Below are 26,555 nucleotides of genomic sequence, written 5' to 3'. Positions count from 1 at the left end.
ATTAGATGCTACTTTAGCATTTTTGAGGTTTTGAAGTTTTGAAAAGCATTAGTACAACTGTGGCTACAACTTTCTTTTAAGTTGCTATACCTGGTTTTGATTGGAAAGCTTTCATTTAGCCACCTCTGTGAAGCATGTAAGTGAAAGCATCATTGATTGAAATTTGGTCACAAGTCTTTGCTACATTAAATGCTTATATTTTGAAGCTTTTCAGTTATTTTTCTAGCCTTGTAAGAGAGAAGACATTGCCCAATACCTGGGTTAGACCCTCTCATGGCTACCATATTGAATATAGATAAGTTCAATGGTAAGGGCTTCCACACATGGCAGATGAAGGTGAAATTTGCATTGATGAGGGAAAACTCTGGGGACTTGTCAAACCGGCTTCAACTTCTTCTTCAACAGCCTCCAATGCTGGAGAATCCTCAGCTCCGACACGCCCGGTAAGGGATCCTGCTAGAGAGGAGAAAGCATATCGTATCATTGCTCTTGCTTTAGGAGATGATTATATTCATCACATCTCTGACTTAGAGTCTCCTTCAGAAGCTTGGTAGAAGCTTGACATGATTTTTGGTGCTAGCTCTCACATCTCAAAATTATCACTTAAAATTTCTTTCTTTGAATTGAAGATGGTTAGTGGCACTCCTTTGGCTGCCCATGTCAATTACATGCGGAGTCTTATGACTCAACTTGCTTCTATCAACTCTCCTATCACTACAGATGATGCTATGGCAGTGTTGCTTAAGAGTATGCCTGAAGATTATGATCATATTGTTACCACTTTGAAAAATCTTCCTAATCCTAATCTTGAAGGTATTATCTCTGCTCTCCAAGAAGAAGAAAGGCACATGGAGCTCCGGAAAGGTAATGACACAGCCTATGCCATAAAAATCCAGAAGGGCAAGTTTTCACCTTGCAATCATTGTGGGAAGACTAATCACCTCTCAAAAGACTGCTTCAAAATCAATCCATGCAAACACTGTGGCAAAAACAATCATCATGAGAAGTTTTGCAGAGTAAAAAAGGAAGCAACTTCAAAGACAGAAAATGCCAATCTACTTTCAGTTGATGTGCCTCCACAAGATGAGGCATCCTTTGAAGATTATGCTTTTTAAATCATCTCTATGTATGCTCCAGATCTCTCTTTTTATGTTGAGTCAAGGTACTCAGCCTGGATAGTCCTCCAAAATGAATGAAATAAACTATTGTGTTTGTGTGTTTTTGTAAACACCTCTGGTCACCTTATGATGTAGGCCATGTGTATGTGTTTTGCTCCATGGTACCTCGTGTAGACATTGTGTGCATGTACATGCAGGGGAGATAAACATTGGAAGGTCTTTTGTATCCCTTTTGTTTACCTTACACCCATGGGAACTCTTGCTAGTTTGAGATCCTAGCCATTGATAGATCCATGACCACCATGAGATGGCATGAGACACCTTGTGCTAGCTGTATCCTTGACATAGCTTGAGGCATTCCCTTGAGGGGGGTTTGTTGGGATATCTCAAGGTGTATGCCTCAGGCACACCTTGGTTTCTATGTGTGAGTGCTAGAGGCACAGTTAGGTGCCCATAAGCACAGTTAGGTGGTGGTAGAAGCCACATAGGATGATTGAGAGAATCTAGGAGCAGATTGAGGAGATGATTGTGGAGCTTTGAAGTCATCAGTGATGTCAGTGAGCATGTAAGAGGTGCCTACATAAGGACCTCACTCTTCTTCATTCTATATGCAAGTATTCTGAGTTTGTGTTCACTCTATGCTTTCCTTTCAGTTTACCAACATAGTTAACCCTCTTGGCATATGCCAAGTCTCGTTGACCGAAGTCAACACTCTTTGACCGTAGTTAGCTCTGTGGTTCTCTGGTTAACCACGGTTAATCCTCTTGGTAATAAACCAAGTCTCCCCAAGTGAAGTCAGGCTTACTTGACCGGAGTCAAGTATCTTTGATTGTAGTCAATTCTTTGACCATTAAAGGAACTCTTTGACCATAATTAACACATGAAAACTCTTTAATTATGATCAAATAAATGGTCAATTGTACTTTGACTTAGGATATTTACATTGTGGTGACATCCCCTCGGCTTTTTTTTCAGTTGACCTGAACTGAAAAGCTTCCTTGTAAACATCCAAAAGCTGTGGATGATCGAACAACATGTCTTCATCCATCCACTTGGCATCCAATGCCGTATAATTGTTAAATTTTACAAGATACCTGTAAAACTCCTTGCCTTGAGGGCCTTTGCGTACTATATGGCACACAATCTGCTTTGGCTGAAGGACCTCTTCCAGCTCATATACTTCTGGTGGATCCTCTGATATTGGCTCTGTAGGCTCTGGCCCCTATAGTTTCTTTAGAAGACTCACATGGAATGCATTGTGAATCCTCCAATGCTCTGGCAATGCCAATCTGTATGCAACCTCATTTATTCTTTCTGTAACCCTGAAAGGGCCATAGTACCTGGAAGATAACTTTGCATACACTTTCTGTTTGCCTTTAAACTTACGGAGCCTAGCTTTCTCGAACTTCAAAAGTACCCAATCCCCTTCCTTGAGATCTAACTGTCTCCTATGCTTATCTACAACTCTTTTATGCTTTTCTTGAGACCTTTCAATTGCTGTCCGGACTTGGCTGAAAGCTGTCTGGAGGTCTCTCACAAACTGATCAGTTGTAAAAATTTCATCTTTGGTCCTTAGGATAGGTGGTAGAATCACCTTCCCATAGATGACCTCAAAGGGGGCTTTCCGTGCTTTCCCTGTAGAGCTGTGTACTGTATTATTGTAAGCAAACTCTACCAATGGTAGGTACTTTTCTTAGTCTGAACCTTGGTCACCCACATAGCATTTCAGCATATCCAATGTATAGAGTTTGCTACTTCACTTTGACCATCTGTCTGGGGATGGAAAGAAGAAGAAAAATTCAGATTCGTCCCCATATGATCAAATAAAGCTCTCCAGAATAGACTGGTCATTCTAGGATCTCGATCATTGACAATGGACTTAGGCATACCATGATGCTTAAAGATCTGTGCCATGAAAAGCTTAGCCATATGATCAGCCTTTATGGTTTTGCAAACCGGAATGAAATGAGCTTGCTTGCTGAATCTATCAATGATAGTCCAAATCCGATCATTCCCTGACTTTGATCTTGGCAAATAAAAAATGAAGTCCATTGTAATACGTTCCCACGGTGCTTGAGGCATGGGAAGAGGCATAAGTAGGCCAGGCGCCTTCCGTCTATCATACTTCACTTTCTAACATGTAAGGCATTCAGTAACAAACTGATGTATATCTTTCCGCATCCCTGGCCAAAAGAAATACCTCTCTAGTGCTTGAGTTGTTGTTGTAATTCCTCTATGTCCAGCATAGGGAGGTGCATGGCATTCCTCCAAAATCTTTTTTCTCATCTCTTGAGTGATGCAGTCATCTTTCATTAGGGAATAGTGACTGGTGGACTGCCCCTCTTGCATTTGCTGTAAAATCTCACCAAAATCTGCATCATTAGCATATTGCTCCCTCATATCTTCCAGGTCTTGATGATAAAGCAATAGTTACATTATTGACTTGGGGTCTTCGGGACAAAGCATTTGCCACTTTGTTCCGAACTCCTGGAGTGTGGACAATCTGAAAATGATACATTGACAGCATATTTGCCCATTTCATATGCTTTTCGGAAAGTTTTGTTTGAGTCAAAAAGTATCTTAGACTTTGGTGATCTGTCTTAACTGTAAAATCTGCACCCAAAAGATAATGCTTCCAAGTATGGATGGCATGAATTACAGCCAATAACTCTTTCTCATAGATTCCCAGATATCTCTATGCATCCTGGAGTCTCTTGCTCTCATAGGCCACTACATGACCATTCTGATGCAATGCAGCCCCAACACATTCCCCACAAGCATCGCAATCCACATCAAATGGCTGATATAAATCTGGAACTATCAAGATTGGTTCTGTGGTCAGCCTCTCTTTGAGTGTGATGAATGCTGTCTTTTGAGGAATTCCCCATCTAAAAGCTGCATTTTTCTTAGTAAGATCGTGGAGTGGAGTGGCTATATCCGCAAAATGCCCGATAAATCTTCTGTAGTAAGAACACATGCCTAGGAAACTTCGAACTTTATGCACAGTTTTCAGCTCTGGCCATTCCTGAATGGCACGGATCTTTGTTGGATCCATTTGTATCCCATCTTTGGATATTATATGCCCCAAGTAATGGATCTCTTCCAGAAAGAATTCACTTTTCTTGCTGTTTGTATAGAGCTGATGATTTCTCAGCTTTTGAAACACTATAGCAAGATGTTCCTATTGCTCTTCTTCGGACTTAGAAAAGACAATGTCATCGAAGAAGGTACCAGTGAACTGTCTATAGGATCGGAAGATACGATCCATCATCCTATTGAAAGTAGCTGGGGCATTTGTCAATCCAAAAGGCATCATCAGATACTCATATAACCCAAAAGTAGTGCGGAACACTATCTTATGCACATCTTGAGGTTGTATCCTCACTTGGTGATATCCACTCTTTAAGTCTATCCGCTGAAAACTGAAGCTCCGTTTAATTGATCCAACACATCATCAATGCGTGGAATAGGGAATCTATTCTTGATGGTCATTTTGTTCAGTGTGCGGTAATCGACGCACATACGGAATGAGCCATCTTTCTTTTGTACTAACAGTACAGGGGAACAAAAAGGAGAAGAACTGTGCTGAATCAGCCCCTTGGACAACAAGTCCTGCACCTGAGTCATAATCTCCTCTCGTTGAGTTGCATTAACTCTATATGGGGGCCTATTGGGTGGCTCGCTGCCAGGAATGAGTTCTATGCCATGATCCTCAGGTCTCTCAGGGGGTAGTTCCCTTGGCAAAGCGTCATAAAAACAATCTTTAAAATTTTCAAGAACTGAAATTTATTCTGATCTGCCTCACTTATTTCAGCATGCATTTCCACATCTCTCTCTTTTACAAAAATCATGTAAGCTGAAACTACAGACTTTATTTCTTTTCCAACAGAACTATTTGATACAATGGGAATAGTTTCCCCTCTATTCCTAGCAACCACACGATGTACTTTGCCCCTATGTACAAACTCCAGCACTCTTTCAGGAAGAGTCAACTTCACTGCCTTGCGATGAAACCAAGGCATACCCAAGACTACATCATGATTTTTCAGTGGAGAAATGAAGAAGTCTTCATGATCCACATAACTCTATACATGAAGACGGAGCTTCCCTATCAAGGGAGTGGCTGGCACAGGGTTCCCATAGAACATCTGGTCGGCATCCAGAGCCTTGCCCAACTCCTCTGTCTTTAGTCCCAGCCTCAGGGCTAAATCCTATGATATAAAGTTATCAGTAGCCCCTGGATCAAATAAAATCAGCGCTTGCTGGTCTCTGACTTTGCCCCATGATAGCAGCAATTCTCGTTCTTTTGGGTTTGAAACATGACCCAGTATGTCAGGAATTCCTCTTGCCATTGGCTTTTGTGGTCCCGGTGGCTTCTCTGCCTCTTTTCCCTTCGAAGTTGAAGGCTTTTCTGGGCACTGGGCAGCCACATGCCCCTCTTTGCCGCACCTAAAGCATTTACCCTCTTTCCTGAAAGTTTCAATCTGTTCAGGGGTAAACTGTGGTCTTCCCTTACAGGGCTTTTGCACTTGGTTTCCCCTCGGCTTCTGAGGCTGAAATTCCCTCTTCTGAGCCTTGGGAAACACTCTTGTTTCAAACTTGGGGGTCGCTGGCTTTTTATCCCCTGGTAACCCTGCCTGTAATGAAGTCACACTAGTAGGATCCTGCATGTACATGAGACTAGCCACATTGGCTGAATGCATGAGATCTGATATTTCTTTAATATCTTTGGCCTGTATCTTTGGAGTGAGTCCTGCCCTGTACTCCCTGAGTTGAGTCTTATCAGAAATATTCTTGAAAGGCGAAACCTGTAAGTATGCGTCCCAAAATTTCTGGTTGTAAGACTCAACTGTATCTTGTGCTTCCATATGAATGCTCTCCCAACCTAGAAGGACATGATCCCAAAACTGTTTGGGAATAAACTGTTTATAGAAAGCTTTCTTGAAGTCCTTCCATTTCCTGGGGGCTACAATAGTTGGCTGTTTTAGCTATCCACCATGCACTGGCTGTACGAGTCAAGTGTAAATCAACCATACGGAGCTTTCAGGATTCACTGAAATTTCTAGGCTGAAGGCAGCATCAAACTGCCTTATGAACTGCATAGCCTTTTCAGCTTGGCCATACTGGCCATTGTAAGTGGCAAATCTTATTGACTTCCCACCGTCCTTGATTTCTTTAGTCTCTGCCTTCTTGCTGGACTTTTTCTTCTTCTTCTTCTTTTTCTTCTTTGACTCTGAAGATCCCTCCTTCTAGAAGATGAAGACTAACTGGATGAACTGTGATGATGCTTCGCCTTTTTCTTTTTGGGAAGAGGACCTGCTCTTTTTCTCTTTTTGCCCACCACTTCTTCCTGATCTGCTCCAGAGGGAGGCTTCTCTGGCTTTCCCTCAAAAAGAGGTTGTACCATTCTGTGAAACAAAGGATCGCTTGTTGCCTCTCCCAATTGAGTAATCAACTCTCTGTAGGCATTCTTTTCATTTATTTTTGTAAAGCCTCAGCCTGTTGTACTTGGTTAGACTACTTGGTTAGACTCTGCCATTCCCTCATGGGATGATTGGGCATGCTGTTGTGAAGCCATCTCTGCAACTCTCTCACACACACTGTGTAAGCAACTGATGCACTCAGCCTTTGCTTTTCAAAGAGAAAGTACCTCAACAAGAGGTGTCTTGCATTCACAACTTGTGCCAGTAATGGGCTGTCAATTCGAAGCATATACCCACAGCATCAACGACTGTGTTGCCCCTTTCCTGGTTGCTGCAAAAAGCACTCAGAATGCATTTGGTTCATCTTTCCTGTGCACAAAGGCATGCATTTTCTCCTTTTCTGCAAATCTCTGATTTTACTGTGTTTCTGCTGCTTTTCTGACAGTAAAAGTCTGACAGATAAGTGAAAATTGATGGCCAGAACTGTCTCTGCAACTGTCTTTTTTTCTTTTCCTTTGACAGTAACTGGCTGGTTACATTAACCAGACTGACTGGCTTTGGTCTGGTTAGTTTGTGACTAGATGGTTACTGTCTGGTCAAACTGACCAGACTGGTTCTGTTCTGGTCTGGTTGGCTCTCAACTGGACCTCAACCAACTGTAGTCTAGTTAACCAGCTATGGTCTGGTTAACTAAAGCCAAGGTTAGTTGGTCAAACATGGTTTGTCTAACCAGTTTGGTTTGGTTAGACCAACTAACTGAACCTTTGACCAAGGTTAACTAACCAAAGTTAACTTAATCACTGGTTTGCCACATCAGCCTGCCACGTGTCTTGCCACATCATCTGTGAGCTGGCTGCCATGTCAACAGTGTGCCATGTCATTCACCTACCATGCCAGCATCTGCACATGCATGCCACCTGGCTGGCACGTCAGCACGCCGCCTTGTCTGCCACATCAACATTCTTGCATGTGCTGCCACGTCATCACACATGTGCTGCCACATCATCTGCCTACTGCTCATCTGCCACGTTTACTCCTAGGTGGCACCCTGGCCACGTCAACATCTGCAAGCCTGCCTAAACCTTTGCAAAGATCTCCATCGAGAAGTCATCGCGGCAGCGCACGTGCAAATACTGCCAAGGTAAGGAAAAGGAAAAACCAACGAAAATTCCCAACAGTGTCGGGCGTCAACAGAAAGTGGCCATTTGCGAACAACGAGCCAAAACTTTCATACATCACGTCGATGCGTGCGTGCTCTGGTCCCGTGAGTCTATTGTTCCGTTATGGTTCACCAACCTGACACCCAGTACTTGCCAAGCATTCCGTTTACTCCCTTATCAACGAAACTCAGACAGCCACAAGGAGACCCCGTATGATGCGACTCAACCACCCACGCCATCAATAGATTCATTCGCTCCTTTGATTACCGCACGTCACGTAGATCTTCAAATGTCACTCGCGTCTGAGCAATGTCTCCCCTGCGTAACTTTGCTTGGGCATAGGTATCTACCACTAGACAAGACTAGCTAATGGTCTTCAATGGGAAGCGCTCCGTTCTGGTCACTTCATGCTAATATTTCAGCATGTCTCGCACCGTTCATCAAAATTTTAATCTCCCTCTTTCCTTGGATCGTCACAGCGTAAGGAGTCTGTGAACCCTGGCTCTGATACCAATGTAACTTCTCACTCATAAAAAGCGTCCTGCCTTTTCTTTTCAACCTTCCTGCTTGCTGAAATCTTAGGAGACAAACTGCTGCAAAACACTCTCTTGCTCTCACTCTCTCCGTCTCTCTACAGACACACTAGGGCCTAGGACCAACGTCGGGCTAAACCCCCCGAAGGTTTTTATTACTTGAGAGAAAATTTATTACAAGAGTTCAGCGTAAAGCTTCTTCTACAGGTTCCAAAACGTGCATCCGTTTTACAAAGAGCTCATGGCTCAATAATTTGGCCATATGCCAAATGTCAAAATATCTAACTAAAATTTAGTACATGCCACAAGAGGGCAATCTCTGGGGTCTTCGATGTTCCTTGGTCACACGAACATCTTTTGGTCGCTTGCTAAGCTCCTTAGCGCTTGGGAACTCAACCCTTCTTAGTACCTGCCACAATTAATTAAAGTGCACCACCATGGCACCAATTAATTGTTAGCTCTTTGCATGCAAATAATAGACGGTGGACTAATCCTAGTCATAGGTGGGCGTCCCCAACACTGAACAAACATATGAACAAAATATAGAACACAATCCTTGGTCGACCGAAGTCAACTCTCTTGGTCGTAATTAAGGGGCTTTGACCAATGGTCGTGGTGCCTTAACTATGGCCAAGTCTCTTCAACCGAAGCTGGCACATCTCTCCAACCAAAGCTGGCACAACTTGGTTAACTGTAGTTAACCCTCTTGGCGTATGCCAAGTCTCGTTGACTGAAGTCAACACTCTTTGACCGTAGTCAGCTTTGTGGTTCTCTAGTTAACCACGGTTAACCCTCTTGGTAATAAACCAAGTCTCCCTAATTGAAGTCAGGCTTACTTGACTAGAGTCAAGTATCCAATTCTTTGACCATTAAAGGAACTCTTTGACCATAATTAACACATTGGAAACTCTTTAATTATGATCAAATAAATGATCAACTGTACTTTGACTTAGGATATTTACATTGTGGCGACATTAGGATCCTAGGCTAGACCTAAACCTAACTCTAAACTTAAGACGGAAACACTACCCTACTGTTCTTCAGTGGGTACCAGTGAACAAGGACTGATCTGTTAACCTGACAGACTGACTTACGTAGCTTGTGCCTGAGTGTCCCTGGACAAGGGCTCACAAAGGGGTCACAGCATACGATTGAATCTCCTATTAGGGAACTATTACGCGCTTGTCGATATAGCCAGTGTGTCACTTTGCACTCAAGTGCAAGTGTGCATGTGACATTCCCTTCTTTTTAACTTGGCGATAGGTTCATTGCTTCCAAGTAGTCTGCCAATATCTGGGGAAACTCCTGGAAAAAATATTCGTCCAACCACACTGCTTCATGGGTACCTCGATCACAGAGCTTGGTGTAAAACTCCCAGATCCTGTGCCTTGACCCTATGAAGAAGGATCTGTTCTGGCTTCAAAACTTCGGCTTCATCCATAACTTCAGGTAATTGCTCGTCGGAAATCCCTGAAAGAGGAGGTCCAAAATATGGCTTCAACGAAGCTACATGAAACACATTGTGCATAGTCCCACTGTCTGGAAGGCGTAACTTCATTGAGACATCGTTGATCTTTTGAGTAATAGGGAATGGTCCAAAGTTCTTGAAGGACAGCGAAGGGCATCGCTTACCCACCTGCTTCAATCTTCGCTTGATAATGTGTAAATACACCCATTGACCGTGTTTATGCAGGACATCTTGTCTGGATTTGTTAGCTTGTCGCGTATACGATGCTTGAGCTTTGGTGATGCGGCTTTTCACGGACTCCGTAATCTCTACCACTGATTCGGTGGTTTTGTTGGCTTCAAGAGATGGAGATACCATCCGGGTGAGAAGTGAGGTAAACCACGGTTCAAACGCCGCTTCATAAGGTGTGCGACCAATACTCGAAGAATAGGTTTGTTTAGAATGGCCTGCACAAGCGAAAGAAACTGCTCCCACTTTCCCTGAGCATCATGACAATATGATTTCAAAATATTAAATGCCATACTCTTATACTTTTCCGTCTCGCCGTTTGATTGCGGATGGAAAGTGCTGGACATCTGTAGCTTAGTACCAAAATTATCGAACAAGGCTCGCCAAAAGCTAGACGTAAACTTGGAGTCCCTGTCGGATGTGATGGTCTTTGACAACCCTCCAATGGGATACCAATACTTGATAAACAAACGAGCTACATCTTCAGCGCTGGCCGTTTGTTTGCAGGGAATAAGCATCAATATTTACTAAAGCGACAAACAATAGTAAGACATTGAGTATTACGCGTACTTACGGATGCTGGAAGTGGCCCTACGAAATCCATACCTATGTCTTGAAAAGGGCTGTCTAGGATTGGCAATGGCATAAGTAGGCCTGCCACTTTCTTGTGGGAAGCCTTGACCTTTTGGCATATCTGATAATTTTGCACATAGCCGTATACGCCCTTTTGCATCTTTGGCCAATAGAAATAGCGCTCTAACTTCTCCAAAGTCCTGTTGATACCTCTGTGACCACTGGTAAGGGCGTCATGAAGAAGCAATTGCCGTTTGTCTTTGAGTACACATTATCTTTTCTTATAGAAAAGCCAACTGTCCTCTAATGAGTAATGGCTTGGAGCAAGCATCATGGCTAACTAGAACTGTGTGCCAAACTCTGCTGACTCCGTGTACTATGTCTTCATGCTATCAAGATCCTTTCCTTTGACTGGGAGCACAGTGGCCTGCTCAATGGTTTGGATGGAACCTTTCCGACTGAGAGCACGGGGTTGTTTTTGCTAGGAACGTACTCGATCATTCCCCCAAACTGTTGGAATATTTGGCTCCACCGTTGTTGCTGCCGATCGCTCCTTTGTGAACTAGGCATTGTCTGAAGCCACTTAAGGGCTTGGCAATTTGTCTTAACCATGAAAGTCCGTCCGTATAGGAAAGGCTTCCAATGTTTTAATGCTTGGATGCACGGAGGAGCTCTCTATTATAAACTGAATAGTTCTTTTCGGCATCGTTAAGCTTTCTATTGTAATATGCCATGGGCCTATCTTCTTGCTGTAAAACTGTCTCGATGGTGACATTGCTAGCGTCTGTGATTACTAGAAATGGATCATCCCAAGAGGGGATCTTCATAATTCGTGTTGTCGTGGCCAGCCGTTGCAAGTTATGGAAGGCCTGCAAAGCTTTGCATGTGACTTGAACTTTTTGTCTGCGTGTCTTTATTCCCTTGAGTAAATCTGTAAGAGGGTTGCGTGTGTTGAGAAACCATCCATGTGCGAGCTGTATGCTTCACACAAACCCACAAAGGATCGGATCCCCTGAGTCATCGTGGGGACAGCCCAACTTGTGATAGCTTGGATCTTCTCGGGTCCAATCGAATCCCTTGAGCACTAATGATGTAGCCCAAATATTGGATTTCTAGCAACTCGGCTGTAGCGGAAAAGATAAGGAAATCATCGAGAAAGATGAACATGCACTTCCCAATAGACTCTGCAGATACCCGCGACTTCATCTTGTTGAATGTTGGTGGTGCATTCTTCAGACCAAAGGCAATGACGACGAACTCGTAATGAGCTCGCTCTGTTCGGAAAGCTATCTTTGAAACGTCAGCTTCAAAAATCCGGACTTGATGGTAGTCACTCTTGAGGATAATCTTTGAGAAAAAATTTGCACCATTGAGTCGTTCCAAGATGTACTTGATGCGGGGCATAGGAAACTTGTTGCTTATTGTGTAAGCTTGTTGAGTGCTTTGTAGTTGATACATAGTTGTGCGGACTTATCTTTCTTTGCCACAAATAGAATGGGTGCAACCAAAGGTGAAGAAGAAGGTCTAATAAACCCGGTGCGCAGTAATTGAGACAATTGTTGCTCTAAATCTCCCTCCATAGACTTGGAAAGTCGATATGGGAACTTACTTGGAGGTGTCGAGTCCAGAAGTAGATCAATGCGATGGTCTTTTGGTTGGGAAGTTGGGGTGGCAGATCATCCTGGAGCATGATGTCTTGGAACTCTTGGAGTAGATCCACCATTGCTTGCCCCATCGGAGGAGTGGCTTGAACTGCATTGATTTGGCATTGGACGTAGACAAGTGCACACATGGCACCCTTGCAGGCGGTGCGACCTGCTTGAATATGCAAGATTAACGAAATCCCTGGTATGCTCCGATCACCGTGTATCACGGCGGGCTTAGGTAAACCTTCCATAATAGTGAAGGTGTCTATCCGCCAATCAAGCGTTGATACATGCTCACGGAACCACTGGATCCCGAGGATCATGTCGCACCCCATCAAAGGAGTCAAAATAAATCCCGCGTAAACATGGCCTTTTGAACTGAAAAGGTGAAATGGATGGCCTTATGCATGATGCGTATGCGCAAGCCAGGCGTGAACGCGTCCACTGCAAGCTCGTGAGGCACCAAGGTGCATCTCACTGTCTTGGCAACCTGAGGGGAGATGGCATCTTCTGAACTCCCCATATCGAACATGACAATGAACTGATGTTCGTTAGCTATGCTATATGCTCGAATGAGCACCTTTTTTTGATATGAGAAATCGCCCTCCTCCTTACCTTGAAAGACCACTGTGGGAATGGTGTTTATAAAGTAGGGAAGACGATATTCGTAGCTGAGGATGGAGGCAGGGTTGGAAGAGCCAATACATTGGCGACGGACGAAGTAGGCGCTTTTGCAACCTTCTCGACAAGTCACTTTGGACAATCCTTCTTGCCATGCCCAGCGATGTGGTGGCAATGAAAGCAGCGATGTTCTTGATTGTATCTCTTCTGCTCGTCGAGCTGTAGATAGCCTCCCGTAATACTCGCTTTAGCCTTCTCATTCGGAGTCATCTTGGGCTTGGACTCCTTCTTTTGACTAGAAGCTTGGCCATCTTTCTTTTGGAACTGGTTGTCCTTCTTCTGATCCTAACCTGTTGTGATGTTTGACTGTTGCGGGGCTTTGGAATCTTTCTAGACCTACTTGGGCTTTCCCCCGTTCGACATCATCTCCCGATTTTGTGCGAGAGTCAGCGCCCGCTCGTAATTCAGCGGGTCGAAATTCTGAATGGTATAACGGATGTTGGTGTCCAATCCTCGAATGAATTGCTTCATCTTGGCGCTCTCCATCATGCCCAACTGTTGCACTAGCATGATGACCTTGTTATTGTATGTCAACACAGGCAAACCATTTTGGGAGAGATGAGAAAACTCATCCTCCAGGCTAAGCATATATTGGGGTGGGAGAAAATGGGCTTTGAGGTCGGCCACAAACATTGCTCAAACGAAATTCGTCTTAAACGTTGTTGGGTCAGTATGCTTACTAGCCCAATGTTGCCACTAGGTCACCGCCTCACCCGCAAGATGAGGGGCTGCAAGGTGGACTTTGTCTTGCTTATCTTGAATCCACGCTAATTAAAAATGACCTACAAATTGATGAATAAATTGCAAAATCGTTGAATGATCACACTTACCATCATACTTGACAAAATTTGGAGTGGACCGAGTGAGTGGTGTTACCTTTGTCAATGACGAAGGTGATGGGTGCTGCACTCAAACTTGCTTGCATAGTGGCTAAGATCTGCTTGTGTTGGAGAAGCATCGCCTCTCGGTCTAGCTTTTGTTGCTTCTCTACTTGGGCGAGCTTTGCGCGTCGTAGTGCATCCTCATTTTTGTGTTCCTCATGCATCAACAAGAGCAGTTTTTTGAAAATTGTGGTTCTTCTTTCTTTCAACGGTGTTTTTGCTTCTTTTTCCTTCAGATGTTGTTTTGTCTAGTCCAGCTGTCTTCAGCTTTCTTCTAGCTAGGATGAATGTTCTTCGAGTTGCTGTAGGAGGACCCGATTCTACTCTAGAAGGTTTGCCATCACTTCTTGAGCACTTGGCGGAAGCGGATCTTGTTGGTAGTCTTTCTCCTCTTCAGAGTCTTCAAGGGTGAATCCTTTTCCTGACCCTTCCATGGCGCTTGATTGTGTGTCCTTTTTAGATCTCAACAAAGCCATACACTCGCGGTGGTCAAGCTGGATACATACCGAAGCTCTTATACCAATGTAACATGCAACGGTAATTTGATCGTGTAATTCACATCAAGACCTTCTTTAAACCTTTATCGAGGAATTAGCGTAATTCACCATAGAGAGAGAAAGGAGCTGAGGGTAGAGAGAGAGTAATGTCGACAACTGATTGGGTCCCTGTACCCAGTGAGGGCCCCCTTCCCCAATCAGGGGAGAATTTGCTTTATACTTGGAGAACTGAGAAATACAAGGAACACTCTTCGAGAGAGCACAGAAACACACTTTTGAAGAGCTCACTGTGCACACATAGAGCAGACCCAAAGGCCTGAGAGGTAACGCTGACCAATACCGAGACCTTGATGCTGTCCACACTGACAATGTAGGATTCTTTTGCAAGGCAAGGGAGAGGCTTGTGCTGTCCACCGGAATGCAAGGTTACTGTGTGAGGGAGAGAGTGAAATCTAGGAGTGATATATCCTAGAAGAGAGCTGAGAGATGCTGAAACAGATCCCAAACCTTACTCCGTTCGCTGTCCGGACTCCCCGTCTGATGCGCTGCGTGAACATCTTCCCGGAGGGCTGAAAGGATGCCAAAGGCTGAGGCTGGTCAGAGGGCCACGAGGGGTGAGTGTCAGGCTGTTCAGAGGGGGCTGAGGAGGAGCTGTAGGAGGCTGAAGACCTGCGGGAACTGAATGAGAAATGGGGGCCTGAAGACCCCCTATTTATAGGGCTGGAAGGGCTGAGCAAACCAACCCAAGATGGTGGCCGACTTTTCAGTCGGTTCTCTTGGCTGGTTGGCTGGTCCCTTGGCCCCATAAAAGGCAGCCCTAGGCCCCATAAATGGCAGCCTAGGGAGGGGTGCAGGGTAGCCTATAAAGGCATCCCTTCCCCTGCCATTCCTTCACTTGTTCCAGCCTTGAGGGGGGCCCAAAAGGGCTCCTATCCTAGGCTGGACCGAAACCTAACTCTAAACCTAAGACGGAAACACTACCCTACTGTTCTCTAGTGGGTACCAGTGAACAAGGACTGATCTATTTTAACTTGACCTAAGGATGAGAGACTGACTTACGTAGCTTGTGCCCTACTGTCCTTGGACAAGGGCTCGCAAAGGGGTCACAGCATATGACAAAATCTCCTATTAGGGAACTATTATGCACGTGTCGATGTAGCTAGTGTGTCAATTTGCACCCAAGTGCAGGGGTGCTGTGACACCCTTACCCGGTATAGGTTGGTGATAACCTGAAATATTTCATTGAGCTGTAGTGGGGATGACCCAACTTAGCCTAAATAATCTGGTGAGGGATGGACGGCTTACCATGGATCATCCGCGATAGCATGAGAACCAGTAGCCGCTCCACATGAGCCCACTCTATATTTGACAGATCCGGCCTCCAACAAGGGCTGTTGTACATCCCTGCCGCTGGACGGACCAAGGAGTCAAACATCGATCCCTTGGTCTGCGGATTCTGAAAGTGTGAGCGGAAGCACTGCCTCTCTAATCTGGCCAATGAAGCGTATCCTTTGCTCAGGTGGGCCTGCATCGCGGGTCTCATAGTGAAGATATGTCCAGATAAGATAACCCCAGGGTATGTATATGATGAAACAATCTCAACAGGCGACCCGTCAAACGGGAGCTGCTCCCGGTGCATAATGGCTTGAGATGTATTGAAGATCATGACCTTGGTTTTACCAAGGTTGACCTTCAAATCATGGGACTCATAAAAGGATTGTAGTGCATCAAGGTGTCTCTGGAGGCTCTCTGCGCATGAAGACAAAAGTGATGCATATAGCAATATCCGGATCAACGTGCCAGCTACAGAGCATCCATCCCCCCCTAGTGTTTGCATAACTGTCTCAAGCTCGTCAATGTAGAGGCCAAACAGGGTGGGTGATAAAGGACACCCTTGTTTGACCGCAATAGTGCTCATGATCTCCTCTGTCCACCCCAATCTTGCTCGGACTCCCTAAGACTCTCTCGTAAAGCGCCATGACGGCCCAAATGATCTCTTGGTCATACCCCAAATCCTGTAGGCGTCGGAGAAGGTGGGCTCTCAGAACCGTATCATAGGCTTTGCGGAAATCCACAAAGCAACAATATACCCTCTGCTTCCGTGCCCTCGCCTCCTCGATGATACACCTAAGTGTGAGAATGTGATCCATGGTCCCATGGTCGCGTCGGAATCCAGCCTGTCCGGCTGCTCTAAGTCCTCGGCACTCTGCGAATCGACTGACCTCAGAATCAAGCATTGATGCATAAATCTTGGACATGACATGTCGATCATAATGGTCCGGTAGTTCTTCGGGCTCATGGGATCCCCTGCCTTGTGGATGGGTGAGATAGTGTTAAGAGTCCAGGTGCGTGGAAACCCCAAACAAACAGCTTCATTACAGAGCTTTGCTAATATTGGGGCTAGGAGATTAATCCCATATGCAATAGGTCCTCATGATCTTTCGCTTGGCCATTATGAAGTTTCATCATGGCATCCTTCACCCACCCCCTAGTGAAGAGTGTGCAGGATGTGGGGGGGGTGTGAGAGATTAGGACCTGGCTGATTTGGAATATCATAAACTGTGCGTGCATGATTATGCCAGACTTGAGTGGCAGTGAGTAGTGAAGGGGACCGCCCCTCTAGAAATCTCTGCCAAAAGTACTTAGAGTTGTTACTCAACAGAATATTCAGTAGTTCTTCCTCGTTTCGGTCGACGAAATCCAGCTTCTTCCTATGTACCAATCGATGATACTCATGTACTTGCAGCTCGAGAGGTCGACAATGTCCTGGTATAGAGCTGCGTATGTTGATGTCTCCGTCTCCTCTCGGACATCCCGAGGCTGTAAGCAGACTCCCATGTATACCACTGGTAGTGGGCGCTCTAGACCCTAATGTGTCTCTATATAAAAGACTGTCACGACCTGTATAAGATTCCGAGAAGCTCCCTGGTTCTGACCATAAGGTTCCATTACTGTTCCAAATGGTACAAGACAGGGTCTTGGTATGCTAAGTCTCATAGACCCCGCCTCCCTGTGTGGGAGGAGGGCCAGGTGCCCGACGGGAGCCTGTAAGGAGTCGTCCATCTCGAACTATGGCCCACTTCCCATCCTTGCGGGCTTGGTCCCGCTGTTATATCAGAGTGCACCTCTCCTTGACTTGGAAGAGGGTGAGATCCTCATCCATGGATATCGATGGCTGGTCCTGTAAGACTGACCTACGCTGTAGAGCTGAGAGTCGTGCATGAGTATCATGGAATCGTATGATAAGGGGCTGCTCTCGATCGGGATCTCTCCCTACCCGCCATGCCCTCTGAATCCTATCCTCAGCTATCCAAGAGTAGTGGCCATAAATGCAGTCGCATCGCTCATCGGTGTAGCCTCGGTGAGTGGACTACCACAGACTCCGATGTTGAGAGCCTTATTGGCTCTTTGCTACTATTGCTCCATGAGAGTGGCCGAAATGATTGCCTGCGTAGGTTCTCGTTTGGCCACGTCTACTCATCTGGATGTCTCCTCGATTACAAATTGCATGCTCGCAATTTGTGCCTCGACCACTGGGATACTCCACTGGGACTGCATGGATGGCTGCTACCTCCTGTCGAAGCTGCAAGATGTCCTATTTGAGCCCTTGGATGAGGCCAACCTGCTCTTGAATGACTCGGGCATGCTCCTGGGTGAAGCAGGCTTGCTCTTGTGCGAAGCGAGTCAACTCCATCTCGCGTACACAAATGCTGTGTACCTCCATGAGAAAAGACTCCCAAGCATTTGGTGATGGGTCAGCTAGTCCTCGACCAAGCTGAAACTGAAAGGGCTGTGATACAAAGCTTGGACTGTGACTAGGCTAGCTGGGTGAGATAAGGGGATGTTTGAGGCATGGTGGAATGATACCTGGTGGGTGTGGGAGAGATGGCTGGCTGAGAGGGAGAGGGGAAAGAAAGGTTAAGGAGTAGTGTGGGACAGTGTATGACACCTCTGATGTAGGTGACATAGGTTATGAAGCGGATGGGGAGACTAACTATAGCGGGAGGAGAGAGGGAGGAGATCGGTGTTGACCCCTCTGTCGCGGGAGAAGAGGAGAAAGTCAATGCAGATGAAGCCATGGCTGAAGCTGAAGCTGAGGTAGATCCCGTTTTATGAGTTGCTTTGCTATTCACTCCAAGTCCACTCCGGTTGAAGCGCTTATTCACATCCTCGAGCTTTAATTGTGTCTGCTGGTTTTTGTCTTCTTTCTTGATTTTTTCTTTCTCCCCTTTTCCCATTTTGAAAGCTGACTGCTGTTATCGTGTAGCTTTTTCTCTGTTATTTTTTCGCAGGTATTAGCGTCGGTGCATGGTGAGCCCCCCAATTGTCGGCGGAAGGAGGGCTGTCATCAGAGGAGAGGGTAAGGTGGGGTAAGGAAGTGGTTAGGTGGGTGAGGGTGTGGTTGAGGAAGAGGTAAGTGGGGTGGGGTGTGGATGAGGCGGATGGGGTGGCTGGCAGGGGCAGCAGCGAGCAGGTGAGAGAGAGGAGCAGTAGGTGAGGGCGGAGGGGCTGGGCGGGTGAGGGCTGAGGGGCGCACTGGAAGAAGATGTGCGGGCGGAGGGAGGAGCTAGGCGCGCAGATAGGAGATGCGTGGGCAGAGAGAGAGAGAGAGAGAGAGAGAGAGAGAGAGAGGAGGCTTCACTAGCCTATGAGACAAAATACACAATATAAAATGAGTAGCAACTACATCTGGGAAATCAAAGGCTTGAGGGAGTGCTCAAGGCATCTCCTAGGAGTGCATATAGCAGCTCCAAAATTATAGGCTAGCTATGATCTACTATAAGAGATACTGGACCTGCATACATCAGTTTAAGATGGAGAGTAATTTGTCAGTCTGTTGAATAACCTTTCTCCTTGCCATCTTTACTACTAAAAATTGCTTGTACATTTAGACAGCAGAGAAAATTGTTGAATCTGAGTCATGACTGCAGCAGCTAAATCTATGGGACGGCAGAAGAAACTGTTGAATCTGAGTTATCATTGCAGCTTTTTTATAGCTTTTCCAAATTACAATTAAGTGTGTGCTAAGTTGGACATGTCTATGCATGTGACCTGCATGTGATACTGTCACAGCTTATCATCTACAAGACATTTATCGTTACGAATATTGCCTCTGTTCTTATGAATTGAAGACCACACATTCTTATTAATACTTTCTGTCCACTGTTTTTGGAAATCTCTTGCTTATTTTTCTTTGTCACCTGACGTACACATATCTTGTATTTCTCTTCTTGATTAGGTACTCACACATAGGCATCTACACCCATTGACTATCTTATTTTTAATTTGAGAATGCTGATGATGCCAATCATTGTTTTTCATATTCTACCAGAGTTCTTAAGCTTACATTGAACTGTGCAGGAGGGGAGGTCCTGTTTGCTGATTTAGGAAATTTTTCAATAAAGTCTATTCAGGTGAGTGAATAACATGAGAGCTTGATTGTACATTGTCTTCTAATTATTCTTCTTGCTTGTCTCTTTCCCCTCCTGTAAACCATGTATAAAGACATGCAAAAATTTGAGTTAGACTTGAACTTGGGCTTGAGACAAAGTGGACTATGGTAGTGCTTTGAGCTTCATAGCTTTCTGCCTGGGCTTCATGGGGGCTGGTCAAGTTCTTGGCAGTATATGGTATGGGTGGTTCTGTTTGAGAGTCCAGTAACGTGAGCTGACTTCTGGCTGGCTGTAGCCTGTGTGATAATCTTTATAAAACATAGATAAGTAGGTTTATACATACAGGGTACGTGTGCTTTTGGGTGGTACGGCAAGAAGCAGGGGCATTAACTGACAGCCTGTATTCTGTGCTATGCTTTAAGAACTTCATAGTGTACATCTTTGTGATGGTACTCTTTGAAGCGAACTGAGAAGAGTGTTTTCTTCATCAATGCTTTTTGAAATAGTTAGCATTTTGTGATGTATTATGCTCATTCGTGTACATGTTGCTAATAAAAGGAAGGTTTTATTTGGGGTGAGGGGATATTCTTACTTTCCTTAATGTGAAAGTCTTTTATGCCACTTATTGACGAAGGTTAAGCTTAAGGTGGGGATATTATTTGGAAGGTCATTTGGACAAATATTTAGTGCTGGATTTCTGTCTCATGCTCTTTACCTCTCAGCTCGCTCAATTTTGTTGTGCTGAGGTTGCCAACTGGATAATTTTGAGTGCAGATTGCGTTCTCTATGGTAGTGTATCCTTGCCTGCTGCTTGCTTACATGGGTCAAGCTGCATATCTGGTGAAAAATCCTAGTGATGTGAATGACACATTCTACAGATCAATTCCAGGTAACCTGCGCATGAAGTCTGTATCATCTTTAGTAAGTTGCTTGCACATTCATAGCTCTTACATCTATTGTTTATGAGGGAGCATTTTTTTGTCCCATTTCTTTGTATTTTATATCATGCTTGGAGTTCTAATTTTGTGCTTAGCGTTGCAATTCTCATGCTTGGTCCACATTTGGTTTTAATGTTAGGTCTTGATCTTTGCAGGTGCCCTATTTTGGCCCATGCTTGTGATTGCAACCTTAGCTTCATTGGTTGCAAGCCAGGCCATGATTTTGGCAACTTTCTCTGTCATAAAAATGGCTTTAGCATTGGACTGCTTTCCAAGAGTGAAGATTATTCATACATCCAAGCGGTTCATGGGGCAAATATATATCCCAGTGGTCAACTGGTTTTTACTGATAATGTGTGTGGTCATAGTTGCTTGCTTCAGGACAACACATGAGATAGGACATGCTTATGGTAAGAACGTACTGGCCTTATAAATTTCTGTAATCAGCTGTTATAAAATAATTCTCCTTTTGTCTGTCACAGTTTGCTTTGAAGTACGTTTTCAGTGAGATATGGGCATGATAGATATTTTAAATGAGCAGCTTCAAAACATATGGTTTTCTGCTTATGGAATTTATGCGTTGTTTTCAAAATTATCATGGTATCTGCGACTTTTTTGTGAATGCAATAAAAATCATTCTGTTTAGAAGTACTTTTGTGTATGCCACTAAATACTTTGATTTCATGATTACTGTACAGTGTTTTTGGCTTCTCCTCCCAATAGACTAAGCTCTTTTCTCTCTAGATGCAGCATGCAGCAAATGGAAATGGCATCTTCTGACTGGCTGTTTTCCTTTTTAATGGAAAAGTCTTCTATAGATTAAAAAAGATTACAAATATGTAGCAGCAGAACTGCCAAAAGTCACGTTGTGAAACTCCAATGAGAACAATAGTCCAAAAATTTAATTACAGATATTTAAATAGTCCAAAAATCGTGAAACTGCAGTGAGAACAATAGTTCAAAAATTTAAATACAAATATTAAATAAAATAGTCACATTGTCAAACACCAGTGAGAACAATACAAATAGTGTGACCGAGGCAACCTCTGGTCGTGTGCAGTAAGTGTCCTGACTAGCTAAGCAGCCAGGCAACAATGCCATTCTAGTCCTCTACCCAATGGACAAGAGTAAGTTGTGCTTTTGGTATGCATAAAAGCCTGCTGGCTGTACCATACATATAATGCCATAAGTCACCGATAGGGGTTCTTGTGATGGAAGAGAGAACCTTGAGCTTGTATAGGCCGTTTTCCACCAAGTCATCACACACAACTTGGCTGGTTGCTTTGTCCCTGATGGCCACAAAATCTTCATCGAACTCCACACGTGTGCCAAGCTTACACACCTTATGTTCTAAGAGTAAATGAAAGCCCAGTGATGGTACAAACAATACCTTGGAGGAATGCTTTCCCCCTCTGTCATCCGGAATAATCTCGATCCTTCCCCACGAGCTGTTATTGTGAGACTGTCACTGATGAACACGTCGCTTGACTTCAACTGCAAGTCCTGAACTCTACCGAGGATGGAGTCATGTGCCTAGAGGTGTCACTATCAAGGATCTAGTGCCTTGTCTCACCAACTTTGAGGGCAACACCTCTCCTCATGAAGAAGATGAAGAATCCATGACCTACGAATGAACAAAGGCGGGGGTGACAGCTGCAGCCGTGCCCCTACTAAATATATGGAGAGTGACACGTCTCCTTCGAGTTTTGTAATTAAGATGCAATAGATTACAAAGATCTTGGAGTTTTGTAATTAAGATGCAATAGATTACAAAGATCTTTCATAGTCCAAGCCTAGACGAACACTCGACGAACATTAGAGGGAAATGAAGAGAGACAAGAAAAAGACAATATTGAATGCCATGATGACCCAATAGCACCCTTTGAGTGGAAATGTGAAACAAGAGCATCTCTATTATTTAATTTCCTTTGCTGGTATACAATGGTGCGCAATAATCCTTTAGCATAAGATCAAAATGAAAAAGAATAAAATGCCCATTTTATAGCTATGCGAGTCTGTTTCGTAATTCATAATGGGATTGTATCTAATTTGCAAAGAATAACCCTCCTGTAAGAAGAGAGACAAGCTGGAGCAACTTTGATCAGACGTACAATTGACCATTATAAACAAGACACAAGCAAGACTAAGAGATTTACTAATTAGAACAGCAAGCCACCAATATATCAAAAGCCACTCTATTATAGAGATGCATAACCATAATTAAAGTAGCACACTCAGTAGCACATTTACTAAAGCAATTGTAAATTGTACATATGCCTTGAAAACAATGTTCAAGAGAACGCACAAAGTATTGCTCCAAATCCATCTTCTACTTTGACTGGATCTGTATATCAGTATTGCCACAAATCCATCTTCCACTTTCAGAGGATCTGTAGTATATCAGAGGTTGAACCATCATATCTTGGAAAAGAAAAATGATCAATGTCAGTCTTCTTTTGTGAGGACGTGGATAAAGAAAAGTTCCACTTCTTGGTACTTTTGTTCCATCCTTTTTTGTGCAGGGAAGCCAAAGCCTCCGCACCTCCGCCTTGTGGAGGTTTAGGTGTGGAGGTTTTTGGAAATGTACAGTCTCTTCCAACGTGAGATATTTCAACCTCCCACTGGAAAGCTGAATACTGGGATGATAAATGGGACAATAGCTTGATGGACATGTCCTCTGAAGAGATCTCCTTGCCTGCTTAGAGTACCTCCCCTTGAAGCGCTTGCAGTTTGTTGATATGCTCCCACATGGTGGTAGACTTGGCGGGGTTCAACTCTCTCATTTGCACTTCCAGGGAGACTTGCTTTATCGGGAAGAGACTATTGTAGAGAGACACCAGATGCTCCCAAATCCTCTTTGCCAGTGTCATGTTCTTGACATGGTTGATAACCTGAGAAGTCATGAAGTTGAGCGGCTATATCTGCAAAATGCCTGATAAATCTTATGTAGTAAGTACATAGGCCTAGGAAACTAGAGACTTCAAGCACAGTTTTCAGCTCTGGCCATTCTTGGATGTGGATCTTTGTCGGATCCATCCGTATCCCATCTTTGGATATTATATGCCCCAAATAGTGGATCTCTTCAAAAAAGAATTCAATTTTCTTGTTGTTTGCATAGAGCTGTTGCAGCAAGATGCTCCTTATGCTCTTCTTCTGACTTTGAGAAGACAATGATGTCATCGAAGAAGGTAGCTGTGAAGTATTTATAAGGGCGGAAGATACGATTTATCATTCTATTGAAGGTAGTCCGGGCATTTGTTAACCCCAAAGGCATCAAAGTAGTGCGAAACGCTGTCTTGTGCACATCCTATGGCTGTATCCTGACTTGGTGATAACCACTCTTTAAGTCTATGGTGCTGAAAATTGAGGCTCCATTAAGTTGGTCCAGCACATCATCGATGCGCGGAATTGGGAATCTATTCTTGATGGTCATCTTGTTTAGTGCGCGATAGTCAACGCATATACGAAATAAACCATCTTTCTTTTGTGCAAGAAGTACATGGGAACAAAAGGGAGAGGAACTAGGCTGAATCAGCCCTTTGGACAACAGGTCCTACACTTGGGCCATGATTTCTTCCCGCTGAGTTGCACTAACTCTCTACGGGGGTCTATTAGGTGGCTCACTGCCAGGAATAAGCTCTATGCCATGGTCTTTAGGTCTCTCAGGGGGTAACCCACCTGGCAAAGCATAAGAAAAACAATCTTTAAAGTTTACAAGAAATTGAGATTTATCTTTATGTGCCTCAATTCATTTCAGTATTTCAGCATGCAGTTTATATGCTCGTTTGGGAGAGACTAAAATGAAATCGTTTAGACTTCACAAGCAGTTGTAACTTGAATGAAGAGATTTTGGACTACTTTTTGATTAGCCTTCTCCTTTAGTGCTAGCCTTCATCTGGCTGAGTCTGCCCTTCACCTCCAGAGTGCCGACAGAAACTCAGTATGAAGACTTTGTATAAATGGATGCTCAAGTATGTGTGGGTGGTGGATTTGTATGTGTAAGCATATTTTTATACTATGGCCTACACCCACTGTTGGGCACTGATGACGTCAGTGGGGATGTCATAGTAGCTAGTCCCTGCTATGCGTGATGGTTTTCAATCTTATGAATGACTATCCTGAGATTGAAATTGCACTATGTTGTGTTTTTAGAGGATGGGTTTGGGAATGTTCCTGGATTCATCTAGGTATATGCATTTCAATATCTCTTTCTTTGATAAAAACCATATACGCTTAAACTGTAGACTTTATTGCTTTTCCAACTGAAACATTAGATACAATGGGGATGGTTTCCCCTCTATTTTTAGCAACAACACTTACCCCTATGTACAAACTCAAGCACTCTTTCAGGAAGGGTAAACTTCATTGCCTTGCGAAAAAACTAAGGCATTTCCAAAACTACATCATGATGACTAAGTGGGGAAATGAAGAAATCCTCCTGATCAACATAACCTTGTACATGAAGACGGAGCTTTCCTATCAAGGGAGTAATTGGCACAAGGTCCCCACAGAAAATCTGGTTAGCATCAAGGGCCCTGCCCAACTCTTCCGTCTTTATTCTCAGCCTTAGAGCTAAGTCTTTTGAGATGAAATTGTTTGTAGCCTCTGGATCAAACAATATGACCACCTGTTGGTCTCTTATTTTGCCCCAAGAAAGAAGCAACTCTCTTTCCTCTAGATTTGTCACTTTGTCCAAAACATCCAAAATTCCTCCCGCCATTGGTTTTTGCTGTCCTGATGGCTTTCTTTTTCTTCTTAGAACCCGAAGGTTTCTCAAGGCATTGGGCAGCCATATGCCCTTCTTTTCCACACCTGAAACATTTCCCCTCCTTGCGAAAAATAGCTATTTGCTCAAGGGAGAACTGAGGTTTACCTTTGTAGGTTTTCTGTGCTTGTTTCCCCCTCAGCTTCTGAGGCTCTAATTCCCTCATTTGAGCCTTGGGAAACTCCTTTTTCTCAGACTAAGGTGTGGCTGGCTTTTTCTTCTCTGCTGTCCTGGCAAAAAGAGAAGGCACAGTGGTGGGATCCTGCGTGTGCAGCACAGTGGCTGCATGCATGATGTCTTGTATACCCTTACGTTGTTGGGTATTAACGACAGCCGGTATCTTTGGAGTGAGACCAGACCTGCACCTTCTTACTTGGGTTTTCTTTGAGACCTTCTTGAAGGGAGTAATCTGCAGATATGCATCCCAAATTCCTAGGCAACGAGGACATAGTCTCTAAACTGCTTAGGCATGAACTGTTTGAAAAGGCTTTCTTGAAGCCATTCCACTTCTTTGGAGTAGAACCAACTGCGGTTTGTGCGCTCCACCATGCACAATGATGTACCTGTCAAGTGTAAACTAACCATGCGTAGCTTGGAGGACTCAAAAAAATTCTCCGTGCCAAAAGACGCATCAAACCGCCTAATGAACTACATGGCCTTTTCTGTTTGACCATACTGGCCATTAAATGTAGCAAACCGGCAGACTTCCCACCATTTTTGAATTCCTTAGTTTTTGCTTTCTTAGATGACTTCTTCTTCTTCTTATGCTTAAGCTTCGATTTCCAAGAAGAAGAAGACGATGATGAGGATGAAGAGGTAGAGCTGGAAGAAGAAGAAGAAGAACTTGAAGAGCTATGGTGATGCTTGGCCTTTTCTTCTTGGACTGTGCACTCTCTTCTTGACTACCTGCTTTCCTCTTTTTGCTGTCCTCATCTCGAGGTTTCCTGCTCTTCCTGAATATATCATCTAAAGGAAGAGCATTTACTGTATTTTGGGATCTCTTTTTGGCTGTCACCTTCTGGGTTGCTCCAGAAGCAGCTCTCTTCCTCTGCATGAGGATTTACGAGCTTGCGACACAATGGATCCCTCCTAGCTTCTACAAGCTCTGCCAGTAAAAGTCTGTAACCTGCCTCAGTCTTAGACTGCACACTTTGCTCTTGTATGGCTTGGTCATCCCTGGCACTCTCCTCATAGGAGGGCATGGCATCCTGCTGTGAGGCCATCTTTACAAGCTTAACCTGAAGTTTGCAA

General features: G+C 44.2%; 1 protein-coding gene across 2 annotated transcripts in view; it reads left to right on the top strand.

Annotated features, from left to right (window-relative positions):
* The window catches only part of LOC147901060 (potassium transporter 23-like), a 63,767-nt gene that overhangs the window by 19,537 nt on the left and 17,675 nt on the right, over positions 1-26,555 (top strand). For both annotated transcript variants that reach the window (XM_087375516.1, XM_087375515.1), the window contains exons 6-8: positions 19,570-19,622; positions 20,376-20,490; positions 20,695-20,949. In XM_087375516.1, coding sequence (XP_087231642.1) covers positions 19,570-19,622; positions 20,376-20,490; positions 20,695-20,949 — 423 coding nt within the window. The remainder of the gene's footprint in view (positions 1-19,569; positions 19,623-20,375; positions 20,491-20,694; positions 20,950-26,555) is intronic.

This window comes from Dipteris shenzhenensis, chromosome 6, assembly GCF_047967505.1.
Source record: "Dipteris shenzhenensis isolate YYH24624 ecotype China chromosome 6, Dip_SZ_1.0, whole genome shotgun sequence".
Taxonomy (NCBI): Eukaryota; Viridiplantae; Streptophyta; class Polypodiopsida; order Gleicheniales; family Dipteridaceae; genus Dipteris; species Dipteris shenzhenensis.
The sequence above is the reverse complement of the archived record's forward strand: the minus strand, read 5'-3'. Positions and strand labels throughout refer to the sequence as shown.